Source organism: Bacillus rossius, chromosome 18, assembly GCF_032445375.1.
Source record: "Bacillus rossius redtenbacheri isolate Brsri chromosome 18, Brsri_v3, whole genome shotgun sequence".
NCBI lineage: Eukaryota > Metazoa > Arthropoda > Insecta > Phasmatodea > Bacillidae > Bacillus > Bacillus rossius.
In genome coordinates this window covers 22258783-22282569 of record NC_086345.1, presented here as the reverse complement: position 1 = coordinate 22282569, position 23787 = coordinate 22258783, and the positions used below count along the sequence as shown (strand labels likewise).

At 36.7% G+C, this 23787-nt stretch overlaps 2 protein-coding genes across 7 annotated transcripts in view; one reads left to right on the top strand and one right to left on the bottom strand.

Annotated features, from left to right (window-relative positions):
- Nucleotides 1-23787, bottom strand: part of LOC134541289 (probable ATP-dependent RNA helicase DDX28) — a 111950-nt gene that overhangs the window by 19453 nt on the left and 68710 nt on the right. For 3 of the 6 annotated variants that reach the window (XM_063384603.1, XM_063384607.1, XM_063384605.1), the window contains exon 2: nucleotides 1563-1678. In XM_063384603.1, coding sequence (XP_063240673.1) covers nucleotides 1563-1646 — 84 coding nt within the window. In that variant the 5' untranslated portion in view covers nucleotides 1647-1678. Of the gene's footprint in view, nucleotides 1-1562; nucleotides 1679-4284; nucleotides 4689-23787 lie in introns of those variants that run through there. The other 3 variants (XM_063384606.1, XM_063384602.1, XM_063384604.1) reach the window with 3 other exon arrangements.
- The window catches only part of LOC134541382 (uncharacterized), a 116249-nt gene continuing 105222 nt past the window's right edge, over nucleotides 12761-23787 (top strand). Inside the window, exons 1-3 of the mRNA XM_063384806.1 lie at nucleotides 12761-12867; nucleotides 16213-16341; nucleotides 16820-17029. Coding sequence (XP_063240876.1) covers nucleotides 16232-16341; nucleotides 16820-17029 — 320 coding nt within the window. The 5' untranslated portion in view covers nucleotides 12761-12867; nucleotides 16213-16231. The remainder of the gene's footprint in view (nucleotides 12868-16212; nucleotides 16342-16819; nucleotides 17030-23787) is intronic.

Sequence of the window (23787 nt, the reverse complement as noted above, 5' to 3'; positions counted from 1 at the left end):
TTCTAATTATATTAATTTTAATTTTTTTTAAATACTAATGCAATAATTTATAATGCAAATAAATTATACATACAGTAACATAAACACACTTCAAAAAGTTTATAAACTCAATTTCAATCACTAATATTCACAATAAATTTTTTTTAATGATACTGAACACTATTTAATATCGATCACTAAAGTATATGCCTTAAAAGCACATACTTAATTTTTATTTATGTAGCCTTTTTTTCAGCCTATCAATTTTTGTTGCATGTTGCGCACACATTGTGAAAGTTCACTCTCATCAATTTTTCATAACATGCCTAAAGAAGTATAATTTCAATAAAAAAAAATACTTATTTATGGATACGTGGCTGCTATGCATGTTAGAAGTGAGTTTTATTCAATGGACAGTAACATGTTTATGAACTCCATTAAAAAACAAAAATTGCATCTGTATGAAGTTTGTTACATCTCATTAGAGCAATACCAAATAATTTGCATAATATTATATTTATAATATGACTAATTATAACTGGAAAGGGTGGAAAAAGCAGGGGTTAAAGGACAAATAAATTCATAAATTCCTTCACTATTAAATCTGTTACAATTTATTGTAAATCTTCAACTACTATGTAAAACTTTCTTCTGAAACAACTTTTTGATAAGACGAACCATTACTGCATGGAATAGAAAAAAAAAACATGTGTTGTAAATAGAAAAAAATATATAACTTCCGTATCCTGTGTACTATCAAATCCATTCTTATTTATTTTTAACTTTTTTTAATATTATGTTTTTTATTTATGTCTAAAAAATAATTTGATACGAGCAATCATTACCGCAAGGGGTGCAAAAGTACTCAAACACTATTTAAAAAATTTGGTTTGAACAATTTTTGATGAAACTAAATATAACTGCTGGAGGTTGAAGTTTGAAAAAAGAAAAGGGTTTAAAAATAAATTTAAAATTCTATCCTACGTCGCCTACTCTATCAGATTCGTTCAAACTTGTTGTTAAACTCTTGAACATAATTTTTTTCTTACTTAATGTTAAAATTTTCTTTTGCTGGTGTAGTTAAATATGGGTATTTTTATTGAACTGATATTTACGGTACTTTATCCTGAAGCTGAATGCATAGTGACTAGAGACCTGAGTAAATTCGCGGATTCATTTAGCGATAGGCTGGAATCCAAATACGTTTGTCTTTTTACTGTTTCAGTCATTGGACCACAGTTTGTAAAAAAAAGGACTCTTGCCAATGAAAAACCATTTTTAAAAAAATAAGTACTGCATCACAAGCATTACAGTTAACATGTGTCACGAGTCAGTAGTCCAACGAGCAAATGTACTTTACCCAAGTGCGTACAGGATCATGGAGTCTATCCTGTAGGTTAGTGAAATCGCGAATTTCCACAAAAAAAAGATCTGTGTGTGTGTGTGTGTGTGTGTGTGTTTTAAGAGACGAGATCCCAAAATCATTCAAAGTGTTTGTGAACCTGCCAGAATGTGGCAAACCCCCTTTCGGATCACTCCACGCTCGTGATGACTGACACTACAGTGGTGTGTGCCGCACTCACGGGTACGACATGCAGCCTTGCCACGCACGGGAGGGCGTCTCCACAGCAACGCTGAAGCTTCAGCAAACGGACACCAGACAGCATCACGGGCAGTCTTCACCTGCTCACAAACTGGGCTACAAAAAAAAAATACAATTTTTTTTTTAATAAGCCAGCGAGGATTGTAGCAGAAAGACAATGGCGGCTATAGGGGCGGAGGGAGAGATAAGAGGTATAAAATCTCAATAATACAAACTTTAAGGGACCGTAATAATTGTTGCTTTGCAATAACGAGGTTTGTACTACCCAAACTTTACTGTAAAAAAAAAAAAACACTGAAATCAGTGATTTTTTTAATTAGATATTTGAAAATTATGATTTAAAACAAATAAAAATAAAAATATTGTTCTCATTTAGTACATGCATAACACACCTTACAATTTGAATATGCTCCAAAGAAACTTATACAGCACTGTAATTTTATACAGCAACCTACACTTAACAAAAAAATGGCATCAGTATTATTTTAGTTGAAAATTGTATTAACAGGTTTTTTTATAAATGAGGTTTCGCTGTATAATATTAACCCTGCCCCCCTTCCCCCCCCCCCCCCGGCCCACAACAAAGTTGGGTAAAAAATTTGCAAAGTACTGAATCGCTGAAGGCAGTATTTTATCTTGGATGATGCAAGGTGAAATGTTACGACACCTGCGATTTCAACTGTTTGAGGAGCCACGTCTCCTACATATAATTCTGTGGTCCCATAGGTCTATAAGTTAGTGTCAATAGTAATGTAGGTAAGTTATTTTTCTCAAACTTCCCCCTTTCCCCTTTAAGAAAAAAAATTGCTGTATCTGCCACTTGGACGCACTTGTCTTTAGTCTGTGACAATTTTTTTGCAGCTGATTATTTAATATTTCACCTTTGTTAACTCAGAGTAAATTTCAGTAGATTGTCAGAGACAAAAAAGTGGGTCTACTGAAATAACATTTTTCCAGTTGAAGTACCTCTTCGAAATTGAATGAATTCTGAGCTCCCAATAATTTCACTAACGAAAAATTATTTTTTTGCAGCCAAATATTGCCAACTTTGTGCATTACATAAACACTTTCAATGATACCTACATGCTAAATTAAACAGTTGTGACCGAAACAAACTGTTTAATCGTACACATTATCTTTAGGTTTCTTTACCAACCGCTTAAACGTGACAGAGCGGATTGAAAAAAACGGTATCCTCTAAGCCTGTCGTTTACTCTACAGAGCATCTGTGTGTTCTGAATTGCACGGCTACCGCGAAATGTTAAGGAAGCTGCAGGTTTTTTTTTACGTTGCACTGCATGCAAGCTTAGGGAGAAAAGGAACACAAGATTACATTGGAGTCCGAACCATTTGTTTACCATCTCGGTGCTCATATCTTTCACTCCAATGAGTATAGGGGCGTAAAGAAGGCTATGCGGAGGATATATCTCCCGGTAAATCCTATAAAAACTATCATTACCATCAACATGAGTAAAGAATTTGAATGCAAACAGCGGGAAAGATGGTTCCTTCTACCACCCCCCCTCCCCCTTTCACCATCCACTAAAAACAAAATGAATTTTGTTATACACTCCTGGGTAAGAGTATACATAAAAAAATAACTTTGGGAGAAAGCTTTAACAGATTTCAAATTCCAATGTAAAACCAAAAGAAGTTAAAACAAATTATTTAAGACTATGAAGTATTTTCGAGTATCACTTGGTGTAGAAAAAAATTTCCAAATATTTTTTTTTGTTTTATTTATTTTAAGTCCTAATTAATTTTGAGGTTCTGTACATACAGCATTGACTTACAGGAATTATTTGGTCACATGAGGAAGAAGTGGGCATTAGTCCTTCCTATATTGGAATTTCAAATATTTTGATGGTACTTACGTATTAACGCTACCGCAGATACCTTTAAATATTGTGGACGGTTGGTTGGATTAGTATAGCTACATTAAAAAAAAAAACTATAAAATATTTATTATGGTTGCTGAGGAATTACCAATTTAAGATGTGGTTATCCTGACCCAACCAGAAGTTCACATGATTTCACATTATTTTTAATGTTGCTATACTATCCCAACAAACAGTCCACAATATTTAAAGGTGGCTGCGGTGGCGTTAATACGTAAGTACCATTTTGATAATGCCTGCAATAAAGCTCCAGTGCTAAATATGTTGACATAGCATAGGACTTAACTTAGGCTACTTGTTGAAATCAATGCTTGTGCATTGATGTGATTACTCTGATCATTGTAGTTTCCTGTGTAAAGTAATAAGTTATTTCCTCGCAGCATGTACAAATGAGAGCCTGTTAATAAATATATGGTTGCAACAAGGTACAAAATGTCTGGGAGGAATGATGTATGCCTTGACATGCCACAAATTGGGATAAATAGTTCAAAATTACAATAGCAAAAAGAGGAAAAAATACAAGATGGCAGGGTCTAATCACCCTTAATGTGTATCCAGTTGTATTTTAAAATAAATAAATTATCAAACTAAATAAAGGAATTGGCTGTGTTTGTGATGCAAAGCTGTATAATTGCCAAAATATATTTGATTTTGAAAATATGTATAAAACTTTGAGCATTGTTCACGAGAATTATTGTTCCGTGTAACATACCCAATTGTATTTTACAGCAAATAATTAAAATAAACTTGACCCAAGTACAGTAAACAGTTGAATGTATTTGAGATTTTAAAATGTACAATTACCTATTTCTTTTTGAGGTTATGTATTATAAAACTTGATATAAACTGGATACGTGATAAATAACATTGAACCCTTTATCAATTGTTCAATTTAACGTATACATTTTAGTTTAACAAAATATCAAAGTAAGTAGGCCGTAAACAAGTATTTATGATGCAAAACTGTAACGTAACCAAAATATATTTAATTGTTAAATACGAATTATAAAACTATGTTCGTTACCGTATATCCAGTTTATATCAATTACTTTTGAAATAATGTAAAATTATGTGAAAAGTTGATTATGCAACGTCTGCGACAATAAAATACGTTGGAATATAGTATGCACATTTTTGACGCACCTTCCAAAAAAAAACAAACCCTGTTTGTTTACATTAATCCAACCAAAGAGTTCACAAACCTCAAGAAAACCATTTCACAAGGATGAGACCCCTACCCGAATATTCACGGATATATATGAAGTTCTAAATGTTTCCCGATATGTTTGACCTTGCTATGTCATGCTGTTTGAGAGAAAAAGCTGTCTCTCATTTACATCATTTACGTACAGCTGCTCGAGTAATAACAATCTGTCGCAAGAGTGACATGAAAATAAAAATGCCCTGTCATCCGCTTATCTGAACTCAATTATCTAAATTAAGCCTATTGCAACTGTGCCTGTTACAATATAAAATAGTACTACCATCAGGCGAATAGCTTCATTCGCTGTAGGGTTGACTTGCAGTACTACAACACACTTGGGGATCTCACGGGGTTCTCTTCTATTAGGGGAAAGTGGGCCAGAGTGAACTTTAAATTATAAAGCTAGCTTGCGTTTCGGGAACATCCAGCCCCACATTGGATTTTGCTAATTTTTAGATGACTATATGAAAAAAAGGTTCTTGGTTATGTAATGCAATTTTAACTGTTAAATATTTATTATCACACAAAAATGTCCTTTTGTTGTTAGATAGGCATATTATATTCTATAAAATAACTGTGCAGTTACATGACTATCGATTCCGCGCACAGAAAGTGACTTATTATTATTTTAAAAAATATTTTAATTATATTTAGTGTTTTTGGTTTATTTCCCCGTTATGAACGCTCTATATTTATATTTTGGCGTATCTACGTGTGCTACACTCTATGACGTAGCACAATCTGACATTATTGAGCAACAATAGGCTAGACCCCTCTGGGGTACAATTGACTTTAACGGCAAAATAAACTTTTTCCACGTAATTTATATAACAGTGTTTTCATTGTTGGAAATTATTATTTTAATTTTATCGTATTTTGGTATCTTCAGACGTTTTGTTGAAAGTCGGTAATTATTTTAATGTGTAAATTTCCGTTAACGGTTTTATTGTTCCGGCCAATGGGAGGCCGAGTTACAAAAGTTAATAGTTTTTAGAACTTCTTAATAAAGGAGAGTTATGTAATTGTGGCGGCGGTATTGAAATCGCCAGGAGATTAACCCCTTTGATATTCATCAATCTTCCAGCTAAAATAGGTAATCCGAGTGTAAGGATATTTTAAATCGCCGTAATAATAATTATGTGTGTTACTGGAAGGGCATATCTGGAAATATATGTAATTAGGAGTGCATATATGACGTGAGTAAAAACTGATCCCAATTCCCGTCGTAAGTAGAGGTGTATAAGTAACGAAAAAAAGCTTACCCGTATGTATTCGTTACTATAACAATTAGTACCTACTCGTTACTATCGTATCGTTACGTTACTCGTTACTTCTGATACCGCATAACATGCTATGTTATGATGCAGTATCGTATCGAGTCGTATTGCGTACGCGTACAGTATGACGTCGCGTAAATAATAATAAATAGAATATAAACAATTAACAATATTTGATAATTAACAGTTTTTGTTAACCAAGAAACAATTAAATCTAATTAGAGCAGTTTTATTATATTATCTCTTTTAAGATGATAACAAAATAACGTGAAAATACGTGATAATAAAAAACAAAAACATACGTATTTCTAATTTGTAAAAAATACTTTCTTATAAATAGTAAAAAACTTGGACGACGAATTTCCAAATTATACTTTACTTAATAAACAAACATCGTTCTTTGTAACGTAAATTCATCGAATATGCACGCGAATGCGTAAAACATACAAAAAATGCGAGTAACGAAATGCAGACATGTGTAACGTTTCGTTACTCGTATATAGACGGCGCACCAGTTAGTCAGTACCGTATACATATGGTTTGCTACAGCTCTAGTCGTAAGAGATAATCTCCTAAGCTAAATGTCCTTTTATTCTATCTACGAATGAAAACATTGTGAATATTTAGAACGAATTAACGTCATTCAAAGACATACATTATAATTTAATTAATCGTTACTAGGGCATGCGACAACCACAACACTTATAGGACCGGCCAACTCGGGCATATTCTTTCAAGTGATCCACCAACTCAGACACTTGCCGGTATTAGCATTTTGAACCAGGAGCATAAATATAAAAATCAAAATTTTATCAAGAAGATTGTGGAATCCTGTGTAGTTGTACTTGTGGGCACTGCATTAAAGCTCCACGTGACAACTACATGATGTGCGAGTGCTGTTTATCTTCATTCATTATTCTGTTCCAGTGATTATCCCCACAGTGTCTAGCTTAACTATGGATGTACTTCCTGATCAACAAGTAAGTCAGTGAGGGTTCAGGCTAGGCTGCATAATATCGTTTCAACAGCATTGGTGTGGTCTCTCAGAAAGCCACACAGGCCAAATGGTCCTCGACGCACCTTCCTGTGAAAGGGTGCTCTTACTGAGAGAGCTGAAGCGACACAACAATATTCCAATACAATGATAATGAGACATCCGCCACATCTCCTTACTCCACACGAAGACGGCACATGTCATATTATAAATAAACTAAAAACTACTTAAAACTTATTCATATTATCAGTTTTGTCATTACTAAAAATTACTATTTTTAATTATGTTATTTATTATTTTTTTATTTTATGGTACCTACCTACTTCAAAATAAACTATTTTAGAGTATCAACATCTTTACAGTTTATGCGACTTCCTTATCCTGAAAATTATAATGGGAACCCCCCAAAAATGTATTTATGTACTTAAGCACTCCTCCTCTAAGGAGGTAGTCTCCTTAGAGAGTCTTAAAACTTAGCATTTTCTTGTGATCTACGATAGCACTTGGATGCACATCCCTTTTCTGCTGTGTGAATATAAACAGTGACTACTTTACTTCAAAAACTTCGCATATTTCTGCAAAATTACTAAGGGTCCCTCTTGACCCGAGTGAACCTAACAACACTACAATTTTAATCTTTCTTAAATAATATAATCTTACATATTCGTTTTCAGGAGGCCGAAGTTCTCCCAGTGAGCATTTAACCATCGCTTAAGAACCCTGTCACAAAGTTGACAACAACCGTCGGTGCACCTTTTGCTCGCACAGGCCATTCATTATGCTGCGTTGCTGCCTCACAGGGGCTTACGCGCAGCCGAGTTGGTGCAAATGAGTGTAGCGCCGCACAGTGATGACGCCGACCGCCAATGCTCCTCTATGTCGCATAGACCGCTATGCCTCATCAACATCTCGCAAAGGCGTGTGCACCGAACGCGTTCGTGCGCGCAGCAAAGTGTAGTTCGTGCGACGAGGCGAACGCCAGGCAACGAGTGCTACGCCGGCGGAAGGATCCGGCCGGGTGTGGCATATCCCTCCGCCGCACTACAACAAATTAATTTATGTATGTTTTTCCACAGGTTTTTGTTAAACATTATTTTTCATCAATTAATATTTCAGTCCTTTCAAAATCATGTTTCACTGTGCGTTTTGTCCCGAACCTGGCCGGTTCAGTTTCCCGGGAAATTCACACGTTTCCGCGGGAGGGCTGGCAGGGGTGGGGGGTCGCGCGCGGCGACACAGTCAGTGTCCTTCAGGAGCTCCGAGAGGCCGGCAACCTGCGCGCAACGCGGAACCATCAACCTTTGCTTTCACCGACATGTAGCTTCAATAGAATAATATCTTCTTAATCTTTTACGTACAGTTCCGCGGTCGGCCTCAATCTACCAAGAGGTATTTTACTTAATTAAATCAGTGCTCCAAGATGAGTGTTCTACATAATACGTGAGTACTGTGGGGAGTCTACGAGACTTTGTGTCGGCGCTTCACGCCCCAACTTAGCTTACCGGCTACTTAGTTTTGGCCCGCATGGGGCAGCCAGAAGGCGACACGTGCCACAGAACGTACTAACGAATCAGTCCCTGGGACACATCTAGGTATCACGTAGAGTCGCCGGAGACACGGGCCTACGTGCCACTGGCCCAGTATAAGAAGTGTTATGTAATAGTGAAATGTTTGCTCGTCAAAGTATAATTTGTCATGTTAGAGTTTAGGTATCACCGCTGCACGGTATCGTGCCACCGAATGTACTAACGAATCAGTCCCTGGGACACATCTAGGTATCACGTAGAGTCGCCGGAGACACGGGCCTACGTGCCACTAGCCCAGTATATTAAGTGTTAGATAATAGTGAAGTGTTTTGTTCGTCAAGATATAATTCGTCATGTTAGAGTGCTTTTTGTAACCGCCGCATCACATGTACAAGTCCGCCCCTCATGCGCATTAAAATCGTGAGCCGCCACTGAGGAAGTGAGCTGCGCGTGTGACTAGTCGCATCGGGAAAACCATTACGGCCAGAATGGGCAGCACTATGTATAGGGCTGTGCCGTAATAAATTCATCAAATATCCTCCAGAAACTTTGTGTTCTTCTTCAGGCGTCCCGAGTGGCCATAACAGCTCGGGGGGCCCTACTGCGTTAACCCCTATCTCTAGCCACAAGGCCGAACCTTCCCTGTGATCTCGAACCCAAGCAAAAATCACGTAAAAATCTATGAGGTAGCGGGGACGGCGTCAGTGCATTGTAGTGTAACACAACGAGCAAACAGCACCACCATGGTATCAATTGTTACCCGAGCTGCAATCGACCAGGGTTGTTGCTGTGTGTGTTGAATATACTTTCAGTGCTTCTTCGATTCGCAAAGGTTGCTATATCGCCGTGTGCATCAGTGTGTGCGACCAGAACACGCCATGAGCACAGCACAGTGCAATTATATGAACGGCTAGCCAGTGTATCGATTGTTGCTCGGGTGACAATCGACTAGAGTTTTTTTGTATTAAAGCTGTTATATTAATAAGGAAGTCATTATAAGACAATGTTTTTCAGCAACAAACATGGATAAAAATATAACTAATTCTGCCTTACACGACTCAATCAAAACATGGCCTAAACTATTCTGCCATTCATTGCACATTTGCATTTGCACAGGCAACAAGCATCTAGAGGAGCGCGACGACTAGACGCTCGGGCAGTTTGTTATCCACCTTCACTGGGGCTAGGCACATTTCTTAACAGGGAGTCCCTCATACATTGTTTATCACAGACCACATTTCAGCAATCGGGTAAGTTTTTTTTTCAATCATTCATCGGCTCTGAAGCTACACCCTCTCAGCTGGTTTTAATTCACAAGCTGCTCAACTTAATTATTTGTGGCATCCTGGTAGACATTTTCATTTAATATGTAATCACGGATATTTACCTAGTCGCGGTCCAGGCCTCGCGTAACGGACTTCAGTCGAAATACATTCTCAGTTTCGCGCACACAGGGCTCCCACATTAGGTGATAAGGGCAAAATATGCCTTTTCATTTAATATGGCCTGAGGACTTTCGGGGCCTGCATTGTCTCTAGCCCATGTGATGTTTAATTAATTAAAGTCTCATAGCTACATAAGATGTTTGATGCATTATACATAATTAATTGCACATGTGTTAAATAGCTTCGTTTGTGTTGCCGTCACCCGGGTCCTCGTCTTCGAGGTCCGGCGGGGTTCCTAGCGGAAAGGCTGTTTTATTGCGTGAAGCGTGTCCGGGAGGGCGCCAGGCTAACTCGGTGGTTAACCACGAGGTGGGTCGTTGGGTACGAATTCCCCTGCGTGGCCCACTAAGAATGGCGGCGGTGGTCGTGATGTTAGGGATCCCTAATTCCTGCTGCACTCCTAGCCCTACACATCATAGGACGCTGATCCCTAACTGGATTGGGGAGGTTCACAAATAACGTACACGGTTTTGCAATGTCGTTTACACGTCGCGCACGGAGTGTGCAGAGTGGACGTTTATTTAACGTTGGCAATTACACTTGCAGTTACAGTCACACGATTTCCCTACACAAAGTACACTATCATTATACACTGGGCGCTCTGACGCGCCATCACTAAAATTACGCCCTCACGCCAGTCGATGTTGAGGGGGAGAGTTTGATTGGATTCGGCCAATCCCGTAATTTGCGAACGGCGATGCATGGGTCCACCTGTGTGGACCGCGGCTTGCTATGAAATTAATTAAAGTCTTCACTTAGATGTGGCCAGTGCCTGTGCACTTCGGCAGTTAACTGAAAGTCTGTTATTGCGGGAGTCGGCCCGTGCCGTATATTGCACTGCCCCGCGTAATGCGTTGTGCGGGGAGTGTTATGTTTACGCAGCTGGGATAGGCCCTACACCGTTAAAGGACCGGGCGCACATGGGGAGTAATTAAAAAAGGTTTTGAAATTTGACTACAGTTACCAGAAGGAAGTTCAGTGAAGTCAAAGGATGATGGGTCCCCGTGGGACGTGCGTCCGTCCCGGTCCGCGAGTCGTGCTGTACTGGCGTCTGGCCCTGGCACGAGGGGAGGGGGTGAGCATCCTGTCGCGCCAGAGTTTCTAAAGTTCTGTTATTCATAAAATATTATATAAACAAAAGATTGTAAGTGGCTCTAAATTCCCACATTAAAAATTAACTTTTAACCTAATACATATATGTGTTATGAAAATTAGATTTAACAAGTTTATATGAAATAAGTTTGAATAATCTGAGTCACACTTGAGACTGTTAGTCGCTTGATGACTGCTCCAGTGGCGAATGATACACGGAAATTTGGGGCGGTTTTAATTAAGTTACACATTACATAATCGAAATTAGGCTGAAGGCTGCAAGGGGAGCACTCACAACTGTATTACAAAAGAACCCCACGTGAGTGACCCGGGAACTCCTACGTCGCACTTCCCTTGCACGGGGTTGTTAATTAAAAGTGATGTGATCATTAATGTGTTTTGAATTTACAATGTACGGGACTCGGGTTGTCTGGTCGATTAAGTCATGGGCGTTGATTCTACCTTTGTTCCGCGGCACTCACCTGACTCGGGTGGGAAATGGCTAGCGGGGTCGGATACTGGCGGTTGCAGGTCGGGCTTTAGGGTGGCCTTCGGTCGGACGACGTCAGTGTATCCACATGCGATTTAGAGGATTACTCCTGTATGTATTGTCGCTTTTTGGGGATAGCCACTACGCATAAGTGTTATGGCTTGATTGAACATACACTAACTACATGTGTCAGATCCATCGCCTTTTTGTAACCAATTCAATGACACCTATTCCCTTACATTATAAAACCTAAACTAAAGCCAAAGAGGTTTTAACTATAACAGTATAAACGACTCATCGCCATCAAGACCATGTGACCACCAATACGTTTTGCGACGAGCCGAGATCTTGACTGCCACTGGCGCTTCCTGGCAACCCGGCCAAGGAGAGCTCGACCTCCTGCGGAAGGATACGGAGCGCGAAAAGATGGTGACGGCCAGCATTATGACGAAAAAGCGCCTGAATCAACATTACTTTATTAATTAAAGTTTTTAAGAATATAAATGTTTAGTTTTTTGTTTGACATAAAATTACGTGGGCACTATGTTTTGATAGCGCAACGCCACACCCGGCCGGGCGTGTCGCACAACACTGCAAGCCGGGATAACTTCCAGGCGTTTTGCGCACTGCCCTAACTCTACATGACACGCGCTGGCGCGTTCGTTGCACATGTCCTAGATGGGTTTTGAGGACACACAACGGCCTGTGCGACCAGAGGGAGCACCGACAGGCGACGTCAAATTTAGGATTTTTTTTTTGTTATTGAAATGGGAAGGATTATTACTCCCATCGCCCATCTCATAGGATCATCACTGCTGTCACATGTTCCAGAATGTTTCAGTCCTACCCTTATCAAACATCGTAACCAGGCTTCGGGCTAGATTTTTAGGCCCTCATTTAGTCAGCGATACACGGGCGTAATTCATTCTACTTATGCCATAGCGTGATCCGAAAACCATCAGCACGTTGTCCGCACCACACGCGCAACTGATGCGGTTCTTGATAATTCAACCATAAAGCCTGCTTATTAGAAACATTACACATCAGCTTGGTATTATCTAAAAGAAAAAATGATTTAAATTTTAAAATCAGTGTAAAATCTTAATCCTATTTTAGTAATTGGAACAAAATATTCTTAAAGCCAAAACTCATGAAAAACTTAGTGTTATTTATAAAATTTTAAGGTTGTCTAATTCTCAATTTCCAAACAAAATGTCGAACCACCTACACCTATAAATATTTTTATTTTCGTAAGTTGGCGCTTATCATTATATATTGCGTGTTCGTTTTAAATTCCGTTAAAATTTAAATTTAATAAAAAACTTATATCAAAAATTGTTTTGCGTGTTTTTTTTCAAGGTATGTGTATAAAAGAGAGAAAATAAATGAAACGCACGTACAATATGTAAAATTAGGTTATAAAAACTCTGTTTGGGGAACTTAACCTAGGAAATAAATCAGCATGTAATGTTAAGTCTACATTTACCCGTCCCAAAAATAAATATATTATTATCTCACTGGTGGTTTCATTTTAAGACATTGTACAATTTTTTAAATTGTATGTAAGGTTGATTAAACCGTATTGAATTACATTAAGGCTCTTTATGAATAAGAATGTTGCATAATTAATCTAGGAAGCATATGATGTTAACAGTTATCTGCCTGCCTGCCTGCCTGCCTGCCTTCCTGCCTTCTTACGTAACAAATGGCAACCAATGAAAGTATATTGTAATATTTCGAGCAATAAGACCATAACGAAGTAAGCTAATTGCATAACTTTGTACATAATGTACGGATGTTATCAAATTAGAAGGTTGGAATTATTTATTAAAATGAAAGGAAAAATTTCCTAGCATAAGTATAATCTAATTCTATATTTACAGAAAACTTCAAGACCTTATTGGAACATACATGAATTAACATGGGCATCCCAGATGTGATAGTAACAAATATGCAATCTTTGCCTCACCATGGCCTAATGCCTTAGCATTTACTACATCCTCGTTCCTTGTAAATAATAAAGGGCTCCGCCTACCCGGACACACGTATGGTGAGCAGAGCTTCAGGAAAAACAACGCGATTTCAAAACTACAAGATATCAGAGTGGAGTCTGCTTATGAAAAGCATTTAAGAGTTCTCTGAGGGCCGAAAAGTACCTACTTGAGTTTGGATGAAGTTTTTAAATTGTATTTTTAGAGGAGTTAAAATGGCTAAAACACATGTTTTCAGAGTAATTTTTAGGCGTAAAACAACCATTACAGATTCCTGAAAGCACTTAAGGGACTTACACCTTTATCTTAATTTCTCTGCAAAATAATGTTACGGTCACCGCTCAAATTTCACAGTTATCCTGTGACGACCAGAAGACTGCGCGCCAGTTCAGAGCTTTGCGCTTAGGGGCTACATCGCGCTAGAAGCACTAGCAAGCGTCGTGCTTATCATCCCGCCTCGCTAACACAGATACATCCCTGACGAGGCAGGCCCCTTAAGGAGGTCTTCCAATTGATTTTTTTTTTTACTTTTAAGTAGAAATGTACTTAAGTAATAAAGAAATAATCTGCCTTATAAATGTTATGTTCCATAAATTATTTATCGCAATATATTTATGTTTAATTTGAGGTAATTATCTAGAAGAGAGATGCATCTGAAAAAAATGCAAATAAGAATCAGATTTTTTCTACTTCGTTAAATATTTTTGGTTGAATTCTGCTTTTCTGTAAAAAAAATAATAAAATTCTAAACATGCTGTAATTTTCAGTACTACAAACATTCCTTGTTTTACCCTGAAAGCAGGATTTATAAAATACTGGTTTTTGAGAAATTACAGTTTGTTTATATTACAAAACGTGGGCATTGATGCATCCGCCACCATTTTGTGCTTTAATTGCACATCAGATCCTGTGGTTCTCCATTTTAAGAACGTGCACATTATGTATTTGGATATTGTGAGGCATTTGAAAATAAATAATAATAAAATTTAAAAGGTGAGACCTTGTACTGTGCATCCAAACCCAAGCGTCAACCCTTGGTAGGGACATTGTTTAGCAGTAGGGATGTTACTTGTTACGTGTGACAGCATGTAACCAGATGTAAAAAAAATAATTAATACCTTTGATACATCAATACCAAACGTATTGGTGTGTCAAATGAAACTTGATGGTAAAACAACCCTGGAATGTATTTGGTAAAATAAAAAATAGTCATATTAAATAGTAATCTCAAGTTTTAAAACACCCAATCGACTTCCTCTTCGTTTTCATGATATTACTCCTACCAATTGCTGTTTACCAAGAGCTAAAAAAAATTGGTCCAGTAAGTTTCATTGGATGCTTAGTTTAACAAAGCATTTAAGTAAAATACCTAAGAAAACTGGCATTACAATGATTGCAACATGCCAATGAGCTCGGTAGCACAGTGGCAGAGAGCATATATTTTCATATAATTTCATGATTTTCTTTTTTTAGTCGCCCTTTTTTTTGTTTCAGTGAATTTTGTTTCGTTAGTTACCATGATGAGAAAAATTCTTTAGGCTTACTTATTTTTTTCTTCTTTTTATTATTTCGGACAAGAAATAATTGATGTCGCTCAGTTCAAACAAGTTCCACAAAACCTGAAAGAAAATTATTTCTGCCATAATTAGCATTGGTTATGAAATATTAAAGTAACTAACCAAAGGATTCAAACAAATGTCCACTCTCTAGCCTTAATTGTTTTATTTAAGGATGAAAAATTTATAAATTCATAGTATGATTTTTTAGAAAATTTTATTCCTTGAAAAGAATCCAGATGGTATGTGGAAAATAGAAAAGAGTTCTTAAAAAACAAATTGAAATGGGAATAAAAAAAATTCATAATTGGAATGACATTCAGATTAAAAAAAAATTCACTATGTATTCTAAGTAAGTACATGGTGAAAAATGGTTCTCTAATTTGGAATTTTTCAGTTAATTTCTACTGAACCAAAACATAATTCTTCAAAACATGCAATCCTCCCCATCCTTGGTAGGTATGCATTATCAGCATCCTAGTGATTCTGACTAGACTATCTTTAAAATTGTACTGTCATAAGCATTCTTTAGAAAATAGTTGGGTTAATACTTCCTGCATACCTAACTTTCAATATTTTCAATCCTTAAATTTTTTTCTTCGTATCCTTCATCCCATTTATAGGGTATGATACATGCCAATATGAATACACTTAAGGAAAAAAAAATGAAAATATAAAAACTCAAAAAATAATATAAAATTATATTTCAGAGATGATAAACATACCAAGTATAGATAAATTTACAACTCATAATATTGCGCACAAATACACATTTTGTAACATCCATTGTGCACTATTTGATGCATGTTACTGATGAACTATCTTTGAAAATAATTATTTTGTAGGACAAAAATACAAATAAATATTATTTGAGTTATTTTCAAATTTTTTGTTTTTGCTTATACACCTCTGTAGATCAGTTGGTTGATGAGCCTACTTCAGTGAGGGGGTTATTTTTTTTTTTTTTGGCTCGAATTCAAAGTGAGACATGGAAGTATACAGTGTTTTAAATGTATGATAAGGCGTAGATTTAGCAAGCATCTCCCAATTAGACTACCAATTTAAAAAATCATTAACTAGCCCATTAAAAAAAATATGATAATGTTTTGGCGAGTGAAATTATTTGATGTCTTCCCTTTTTTTTTTTTTTCCCTCAGTGCTTGCTGACTCCAGAAGATGTCCGACTACGGCAGGAGTGGTTACTCCGACCCTTACTGGGGTGAACAACCCCCTCAAGACCCGAACTACGGTTTCGACATGTCGGGCAGCAATTTCGGCCAAGAACTGTAAGTAAGGAGTTCGTGACAGCGGCGGGCTGCATTCGGAGACTTTTCGGGAGGGGCTATCAGTCGAACAAAGAAAGGATGCAGTTGCAAAACATGACATAAAATATCCTGAGAATTCGTGATCAGTGTCATTGAGTGGTATTTTACTTCATAAAAAACCTTTACCACCCTTTTTCAACCCTTTAGGGTTGGAATTTCAAAAAATATCCCTCCTTAGTGCACCCCTAGGGTACTCAAGGAATATTTCCTCCAAATGTAAAGTCTCTAGGTCCACTTGTTTAGGCTGTACCTACGTTGTTTGTTATTAAGCAGATTTTTTTTTTTTTTTGCTTTACTGCCTATGAGCTTATATTAATTTACATTTTTGTTGTGTGATTAAAATATGTAATTAAAAAAATATTTAAGAGGTAATTTTTTTCACTGTCGTGTTTGTGTAAAGCTCGACGGTGATCACCACTGCGTGGGTTTCCGATTGCAGGAACTTCCAGTCGTTCGACGGCCAGCAGCCCTCAGAAGGGAGTCAGTACTCGGGCGCGCCTTTGTACGATTCCAACCCGTACCTGGACCCCGCCGGGGGCTCGGGAGGCTACCGCGGGGCCATCTTCACCCCGCAGGCCGGCCCGGGACTCCACCAGGGGACGGGCGGGTGGCGGCGGGGACTACGACGACGAGCCACCCCTCCTGGAAGGTTGGTAGCGAGGCGTGCTCTCTCGCATCCCGCCCGCGAGGGGACGCGAAGCCGCAGAGAGTGTTTTCTCTACGTTTAAATTTTTAAAATAATGAAATAAGGATATTTAATAAAATATTAATTTTAAATTTTTAAAAATAAACTAGCTGAATTACCCGGAATTTTTTTGGGCTAAACACAGAGTGAAGGGATTTTTTTTTTTAAATAGCACGTAGAATGTCAAGTGTGCAAAATTTCATTAAAAGTTGCTTAAATTCTAATTTAAGGGGTAGAAAAGGTTGTTGATGAAGTTAGTTGTGGTTTGGAAAAAGTGTGTGGGGGGGGGGGGGGGAGGAATGTTATGTTTCAAAATCTCATGTATTCTAAAAATAAAATTGATTATCACGTTAATATCTCAGGGGATAGAAGTTTTAGAACGCCAATGTTTATACACAGAATTTTTAAATAATACTTTTGCTTGAGGGAAAAAGAACCGAAAAATTCAAAATTTTGCTTTTTATTTAGTCGTTTTTAATATTTTTGTTCTCAAGATATATTTGTCTTACGATTTTATTAAAACAAATCATAAATATATCAGTGTATTTAAATACATGAAACACACATGCCAAGTTTGTATAAAAGACATGCTCGCAGTAGCACGTGCACGAAACCGTCACTTAGACTACTCGGAAGCACAGTGCCTGTTCGCTTCTGAGTCTGAAGGTTGACGGGCTATACAGTAGGTACTGTAGCTCACTAAGGATTTCAATAATCCTTCCAAAATAATCTCCTTTAACCTTACGCAGCTAAGTTGCTTGTAACTTTATTATCCTGTCTTCTTAGTTTTAATCCGGGATTGGAGGGGTCCCGGACACTACGGTTCTCCCCCTTTGCTACGTGCGTGGGGAATGTGAAACCCAGAAGATAGGGGGATAAAGCAATCGCTCCATTTTCAAAATACGCTTTTTTTTTGGTTCAAAACAAAAGAGTTGAGCGTATTTTATGACAGCTATGTCGGGAAGAGAAAAAAAATGTCCGGTCGTTTCCGGGTAATGATCCGGTTTGTTTGGCTTCTCTTCCACTAGCTTGCGCTTCATTTGTACTCTTCCAGGGTGTCTTTGGTTCTGCCAGTAACCCTGGCTTTCAAAACGAAATGTAGAACTAAACCAGTTTCCCCAGGAATCCACCCGGATTAAAGTTGCAGTCCGGAAGGGTCTCCTAACGGGGTGCAGGGCCCAGGTATTAACACATTGTGTGCAAACCACTCATTTAAGAGCCATGCAGTTCACCAAGGTAGTTTTGTTTCGTAGTTTCATTTTTAAAATTTATTTTTTATTGTGTAACATCGTAGCTCGCCTGGAATGGAAATATGTAACAGCAAATATAATCAACATAATATTTGCAGATTACTTAGATCATAAAAAAAAAAAAAAAAGATACATTTGTGCATTGGTGGATTTAAATGGGAGCTTTAGGATTTGAAGAACCCAATTCCATCTGATTGCAAATTATTGTGGATAAAATAACGTTTATGGAAATAGCAGATGACCAATGTAATTTTTTTCTGTTGATAAAAACTCATGCTGTGAGCATTTACAAAATCAGGATTATCAATTTTCTAGCGTATGCAGAATTTGTTTTTTTCCCCCCAAGGCGTAAGAACTGTACAGTGCAGTTTTTTAATGGTGGAAAACAAAACAACAATTTTATTTTTCACGTGGACAAAGCACGCAGTCAAAAAAAATTGCAATGTTAGGTGTAAAATTGAAAATGAATGCTAGCACTGCAAATGTATACACGGGCACGTATCACTGCTTATGTGTGTTACATCCATGGTCACAGTTTTTATTACGTAGGGGTAGCTTCCCTTCCCCACATCTCTGCGTACAACCAGGTTCAAGTTTATCCATGTGTGCTCCGCTCGCTGCAAAGAAAAAATTAATTTACTGCAGCGGATGCACAAACTGTATGGAGATTACGTCCCCAAATTGCAGGGGTGAAATTCTTTAGAATAGAGGTACTTTTTTAAATTCATGTTAGATTTTTTTTTGTAATTTTCTGATTTTGTTGGAAATTATATGTAAAATATCAATATCAGCATTCATTGTGTCAAGATATAAAAACTCAGGTTAAAAAATGGAGTAATTTCCGTTCTATCTTTCTCTCTCCTCCCACATGAAACAAAATCAAGTTTGTGCCTTTGCTACATTGGAATAATAATACTGTTTTTATCTATGCCATAAATACCTCGCTCAGTTGGTGTGTAGAGTTGATGTTAACTTGACAACTTTGATATTTTATTTTTAAGTTTTGGCAGGATTCAAAAAAAAAATATTTGATGTTTTTGCTAGCAGTTAATGTTGGTTGCCCTATAATGCTCTATTGTGAACTGGATGATGCTGTATAACTTTTGTGTGATTCAAGAGTGGGGACTGTTTGATTTGTATGTTCATTGTAGAGGAGTGATGTCAGACAGTTTTTGAATCATAAAAATTTTTTTTATTGTTTATCATTGAACATTTGACTAGGTATGTTAAGGGGCCCGCCTACCTGGTTACACAGACGGTGTGCAGAGCTTCAGGAAAAACAACGCGATTTCAAAACTACTCAAGATATCCGAGTGGGGTATGTTTACGAAAAGCATTTAAGAGTTCGCTGAGGCCCGAAAAGTACTTTTAATTTTAGATCATGTTTTTAAACTGTATTTCTAGAAGCGTTAAAATGGCTGAAACGCATGTTTTCAGAGTAATTTTTAGGTGTAAAACAAGTGGTACAGATTTTTGAAAGCACTTAAGGGGCTTGCATTACACCTTTATCTTCATTTCCCCGTAATATAAAAATACGGTCACCGCACAAATTTCACAGTTATCAATTGACGACGAGAAGACTGCGCGCCAGTTCAGAGCCTTGAGCTTAGAGGCGATACCGCGTTAGAAATACCATCGAGCGTCGCGCTTATCATCCCGCCTCACTAACACACATACACCCCTGACGAGGCGGGCCCCTTAAGGCAGAAAGCAAATTTTAAAGTTAATTTTTTTTAGGATGTGTGTAAGGAGTTTTCATTTATGAAATATTGGTTAAATGATTCTAAGTGGCAGTGCTAATTTTTTCTAACACTATCCCCACAAATTATTCTTGTAGTTACGATTGTAACTGACATTGATAAAGAATTATAGTGCGTTCAGCAGTGTAAAAGTAGGTCTGTTATGTTTAATTTTATTTATAAGTCTCCCCATTTCAAAAAATTATTGATAAACCAAAATTTAAACCAAAATAACGTTAACATTATTATTTAAAGCTCTGAAAAATTAACATTTAACAAATGGCTTACGAAAGTTAAAATAGTTAATACTGAAACTGTTAAATTTATTAAATTATTTAATTTTGTTTTTAATTTTTTTGTTTATTTCATATATGTACCTAATATTTAATTTTAAATATTTAATTTTTGATTTTTTAATATATTATACATTTATTTAAATTTGTTATTGTTTTTGTGTATTCATTTACACATATAATGGGCTATATATATTTATTAATACTTTTTTTATATTTTATTTATCCATTCCTAGATCTTTATCAGCATCCTTCTCCAGATACAAGTTTTGCCAAATTTTCTTAAAATACTATCAATTGAATGCAAATCTCAATAATGGGCCATCATATTAATGTATCTATATCTCTAACAAAATACAGTTTTTTTTACTTTTTTAAAATTTAACATTTTTGACTGGGATAAATGTTTCCCAAAAATACCTTTCCCCCCTTTTTTTCTCTTTTCTGCCTATTTTCGAAGATAGTTTTCAATATATTTTTTCCCTGATTTTAATTATGTAAACTAAGATCACCCTAGTGTATTTTTCTGGAAGTATTCAAATATTACGAACAAAATTCTCATTCCCAAATAAGCTGTTTAATCGAATTCTCCTTACCTCATAAAATATTCCTCATTTTCCCACTGCCTGTTGGGTTGATTAAGTTACCAAATATCAATGTTAAATTTTTACAAATAAATATAAATCATAGCGATATGACTTGCTGAAGCACGTCACACAATGATAAGGAAGCGGACACGGATCTTGTAAACGGGTACGTAAACCACGGATGGCACGGAGTATCTACAATGGCACGCATGCAGGCACGGAAACATTCAAATCAGATAGGCAACTCCCATCAGTTCCATTTACTCACTCCGTGCGACCAATAGAAACAGAGTATTTGGGTGTGGTGGCAGACATGTGTGTTTAAGATTTAGATACCTACTTTTCTAAAAAAAGAGTGTGTGAAACCAGTACACGTGATAGAATTGAAACTTCTTTGGCAATTCAAATCTCGATTCGTAAGTATATCATATGGTATAAAACGACAATTTTATAAAAATAACACAGTGAAGGTTTTTTGATTTCATTACTTTTTCAAATATTAAAGAATCCTAACTTTTTTTTTATTTGTTGTAATTTTTATTAAAATAAAAATATATGAATAAACATTAATTTTACAAATCTATTACTCACTACGAAATAACTACTCAGGTTACAAATAATTATTGATCAATCAGTTATGAGTAATTTACTATAAATATTACTCACTGTTAAAATACTCAAACATAAAGAAAAACTGTGCTTGTTACTGTTTCTTCAAATAATTTTGCCATTTGGAACACACCAAATCTCTGAAAGACTTTATGAAATTTATAACAGGTAGCAATATCTATGCAAAAAATTTGGGGACTGTCTCAAAATTTTCTCTATACTGCTGGTTGAACAAAGAGGAACGCGAGCACGCTGGTAACAAATATAAAATTCAAGGCATTCACAGCTGACTTTGTAGAATACCTATATTTTCTTAAACTCTGTCTTAATCGTTCTCTCATCTATCTCTCTCGGTTGTATTTTGGGGGGGGGGGGGGGGGGGATTTAAGAATCATCGCACAAAGTGGAGAACAAAATTTGAGCCCAGTAACATATTTAGTATAGTGCTCTCTTTATATCCCCTTGGCCAAGTACCTATTCGCTGTCCTTTTTGCGTTAGAAACGTTTCAAAACAATGCTTCACGAAACCGTTGCATTAAAATTCGGCCTTGAAATTTTACTCACATCGTGCCCAAAGAACTCCCACTTCAAAAATTACTAGTACAAACATATTTGTATACGACCAGTTCATTACCTTATGCATTATTTTTACTATACATTTAAATCCAGACCAAGTTATGTTCTAGTCTATCAAAAATAATTTCAATTAAATTAATGTTTCGTGACAGTTTTATTCAAAAAATATTTTATAGCTTCAGTAGCTACCCTTGACCATCAAACTTTTAGTACGTTTGCAAATAAACTTTAATTTTTATACATGCACGTAACTTTGTTATGACTGTGTTCATCACACAAAATAAAAAAAAAACTCATTTGTTGCAGTTTGTTACGTCTCCATGAATTGTGGAATTGCCAGACAGTGAATCATACGTATCTTGTTCTACCGTTGTTCTGTGCCAGTTTATTTCCTTTTCCGAGTAATTGCGGATATGCCCTAACAGTTTCTGCTTGCTGGATCCTAAGTTTTTCCGTTATGTCGTGATTTTGACCAGTCACATATGGGGGGGGGGGGGAGAGAGAGAGAGAAAGAGAGAGAGAGAGAAAGAGAATGAGACGGTAGACCTCTCCCTTTATTTTTTGCATAATAAAGGCTTGGTCTCAAACGGAAAGCCAATAATTTCATTTTTTTATGGTATTACTTTGATTGGAGGGCTATTTCTACAAATCCAAAACGATACCTCTCTTGAATCTGTTCTATCACAAATATTTCCAACATATATTCACTTAGTGTAATTGTACAATGGTCATAAATTGATTCAGAAAAGGTTTCGTAATAATTAGTATTGTAACCGATCCGGACACACCAGGTCGGCTACAACCACTAAGCGGACATATCACCCTTATACACTTCACAAGTGAAACACTAGTTCGGCAAGCACTGTAAGTGTGAGTTAAAGACGTAATGGGGCTGACCCTAATGAACAGACTTAATACAAGAGGTACCAAAATATATATTTTATTTTATAACAATTCAGAACAATATCATCACAAATAACAAATGTATAAGATATTTATATAGTGGAAATAGATACATTCATATAAAACAAATTTATGTTAACGCCCATGTCTATATGAATTGCGCTACAATTACGGGCGCACAGTCACATACGAATTACAAATGCAACACACATATATGGCTGCAAAATCTGACTTACTTCCTCTAGACCGTAGCCTTAATAACATTAGTAATACGATAAGTTAGAGCGCATATACAAATCAACGCACTTGTACAAACAGTACATGCCTTAAACGCATACTTATGTACGCCATTCAAGTGTTTGGTAGCTAAGTAAATTATCATGAACAAATATAAATATACCCGTATAAATATCTGTAATTAAGAACTCTTAATACACAACACGAATAAAACAGAATGCATCTCCTACTAAAGTTAGATGAGCCTAACAGCCCCTAGCAAATTTAAGAACGTAATAAGGTACTATACCCGAAATTACAATAGAAACACCGGACATGTGTAGCACAAGGACCGTCAAAGACAGACACCGAAAAACGGAAAGTCCAAGTACAACCTCACACTAAAAACACCTAATGAAAACGCACCCGAAGAAATCCGCAAATCCCGAACACAGACCACTTGCTGTGAAAACAAAGGAAAAAGGCGCAGCTAATAAAGCGCAGCTAATAAAGACGCGGCTCTATGTTCAAACATAGTAACGGCCTACA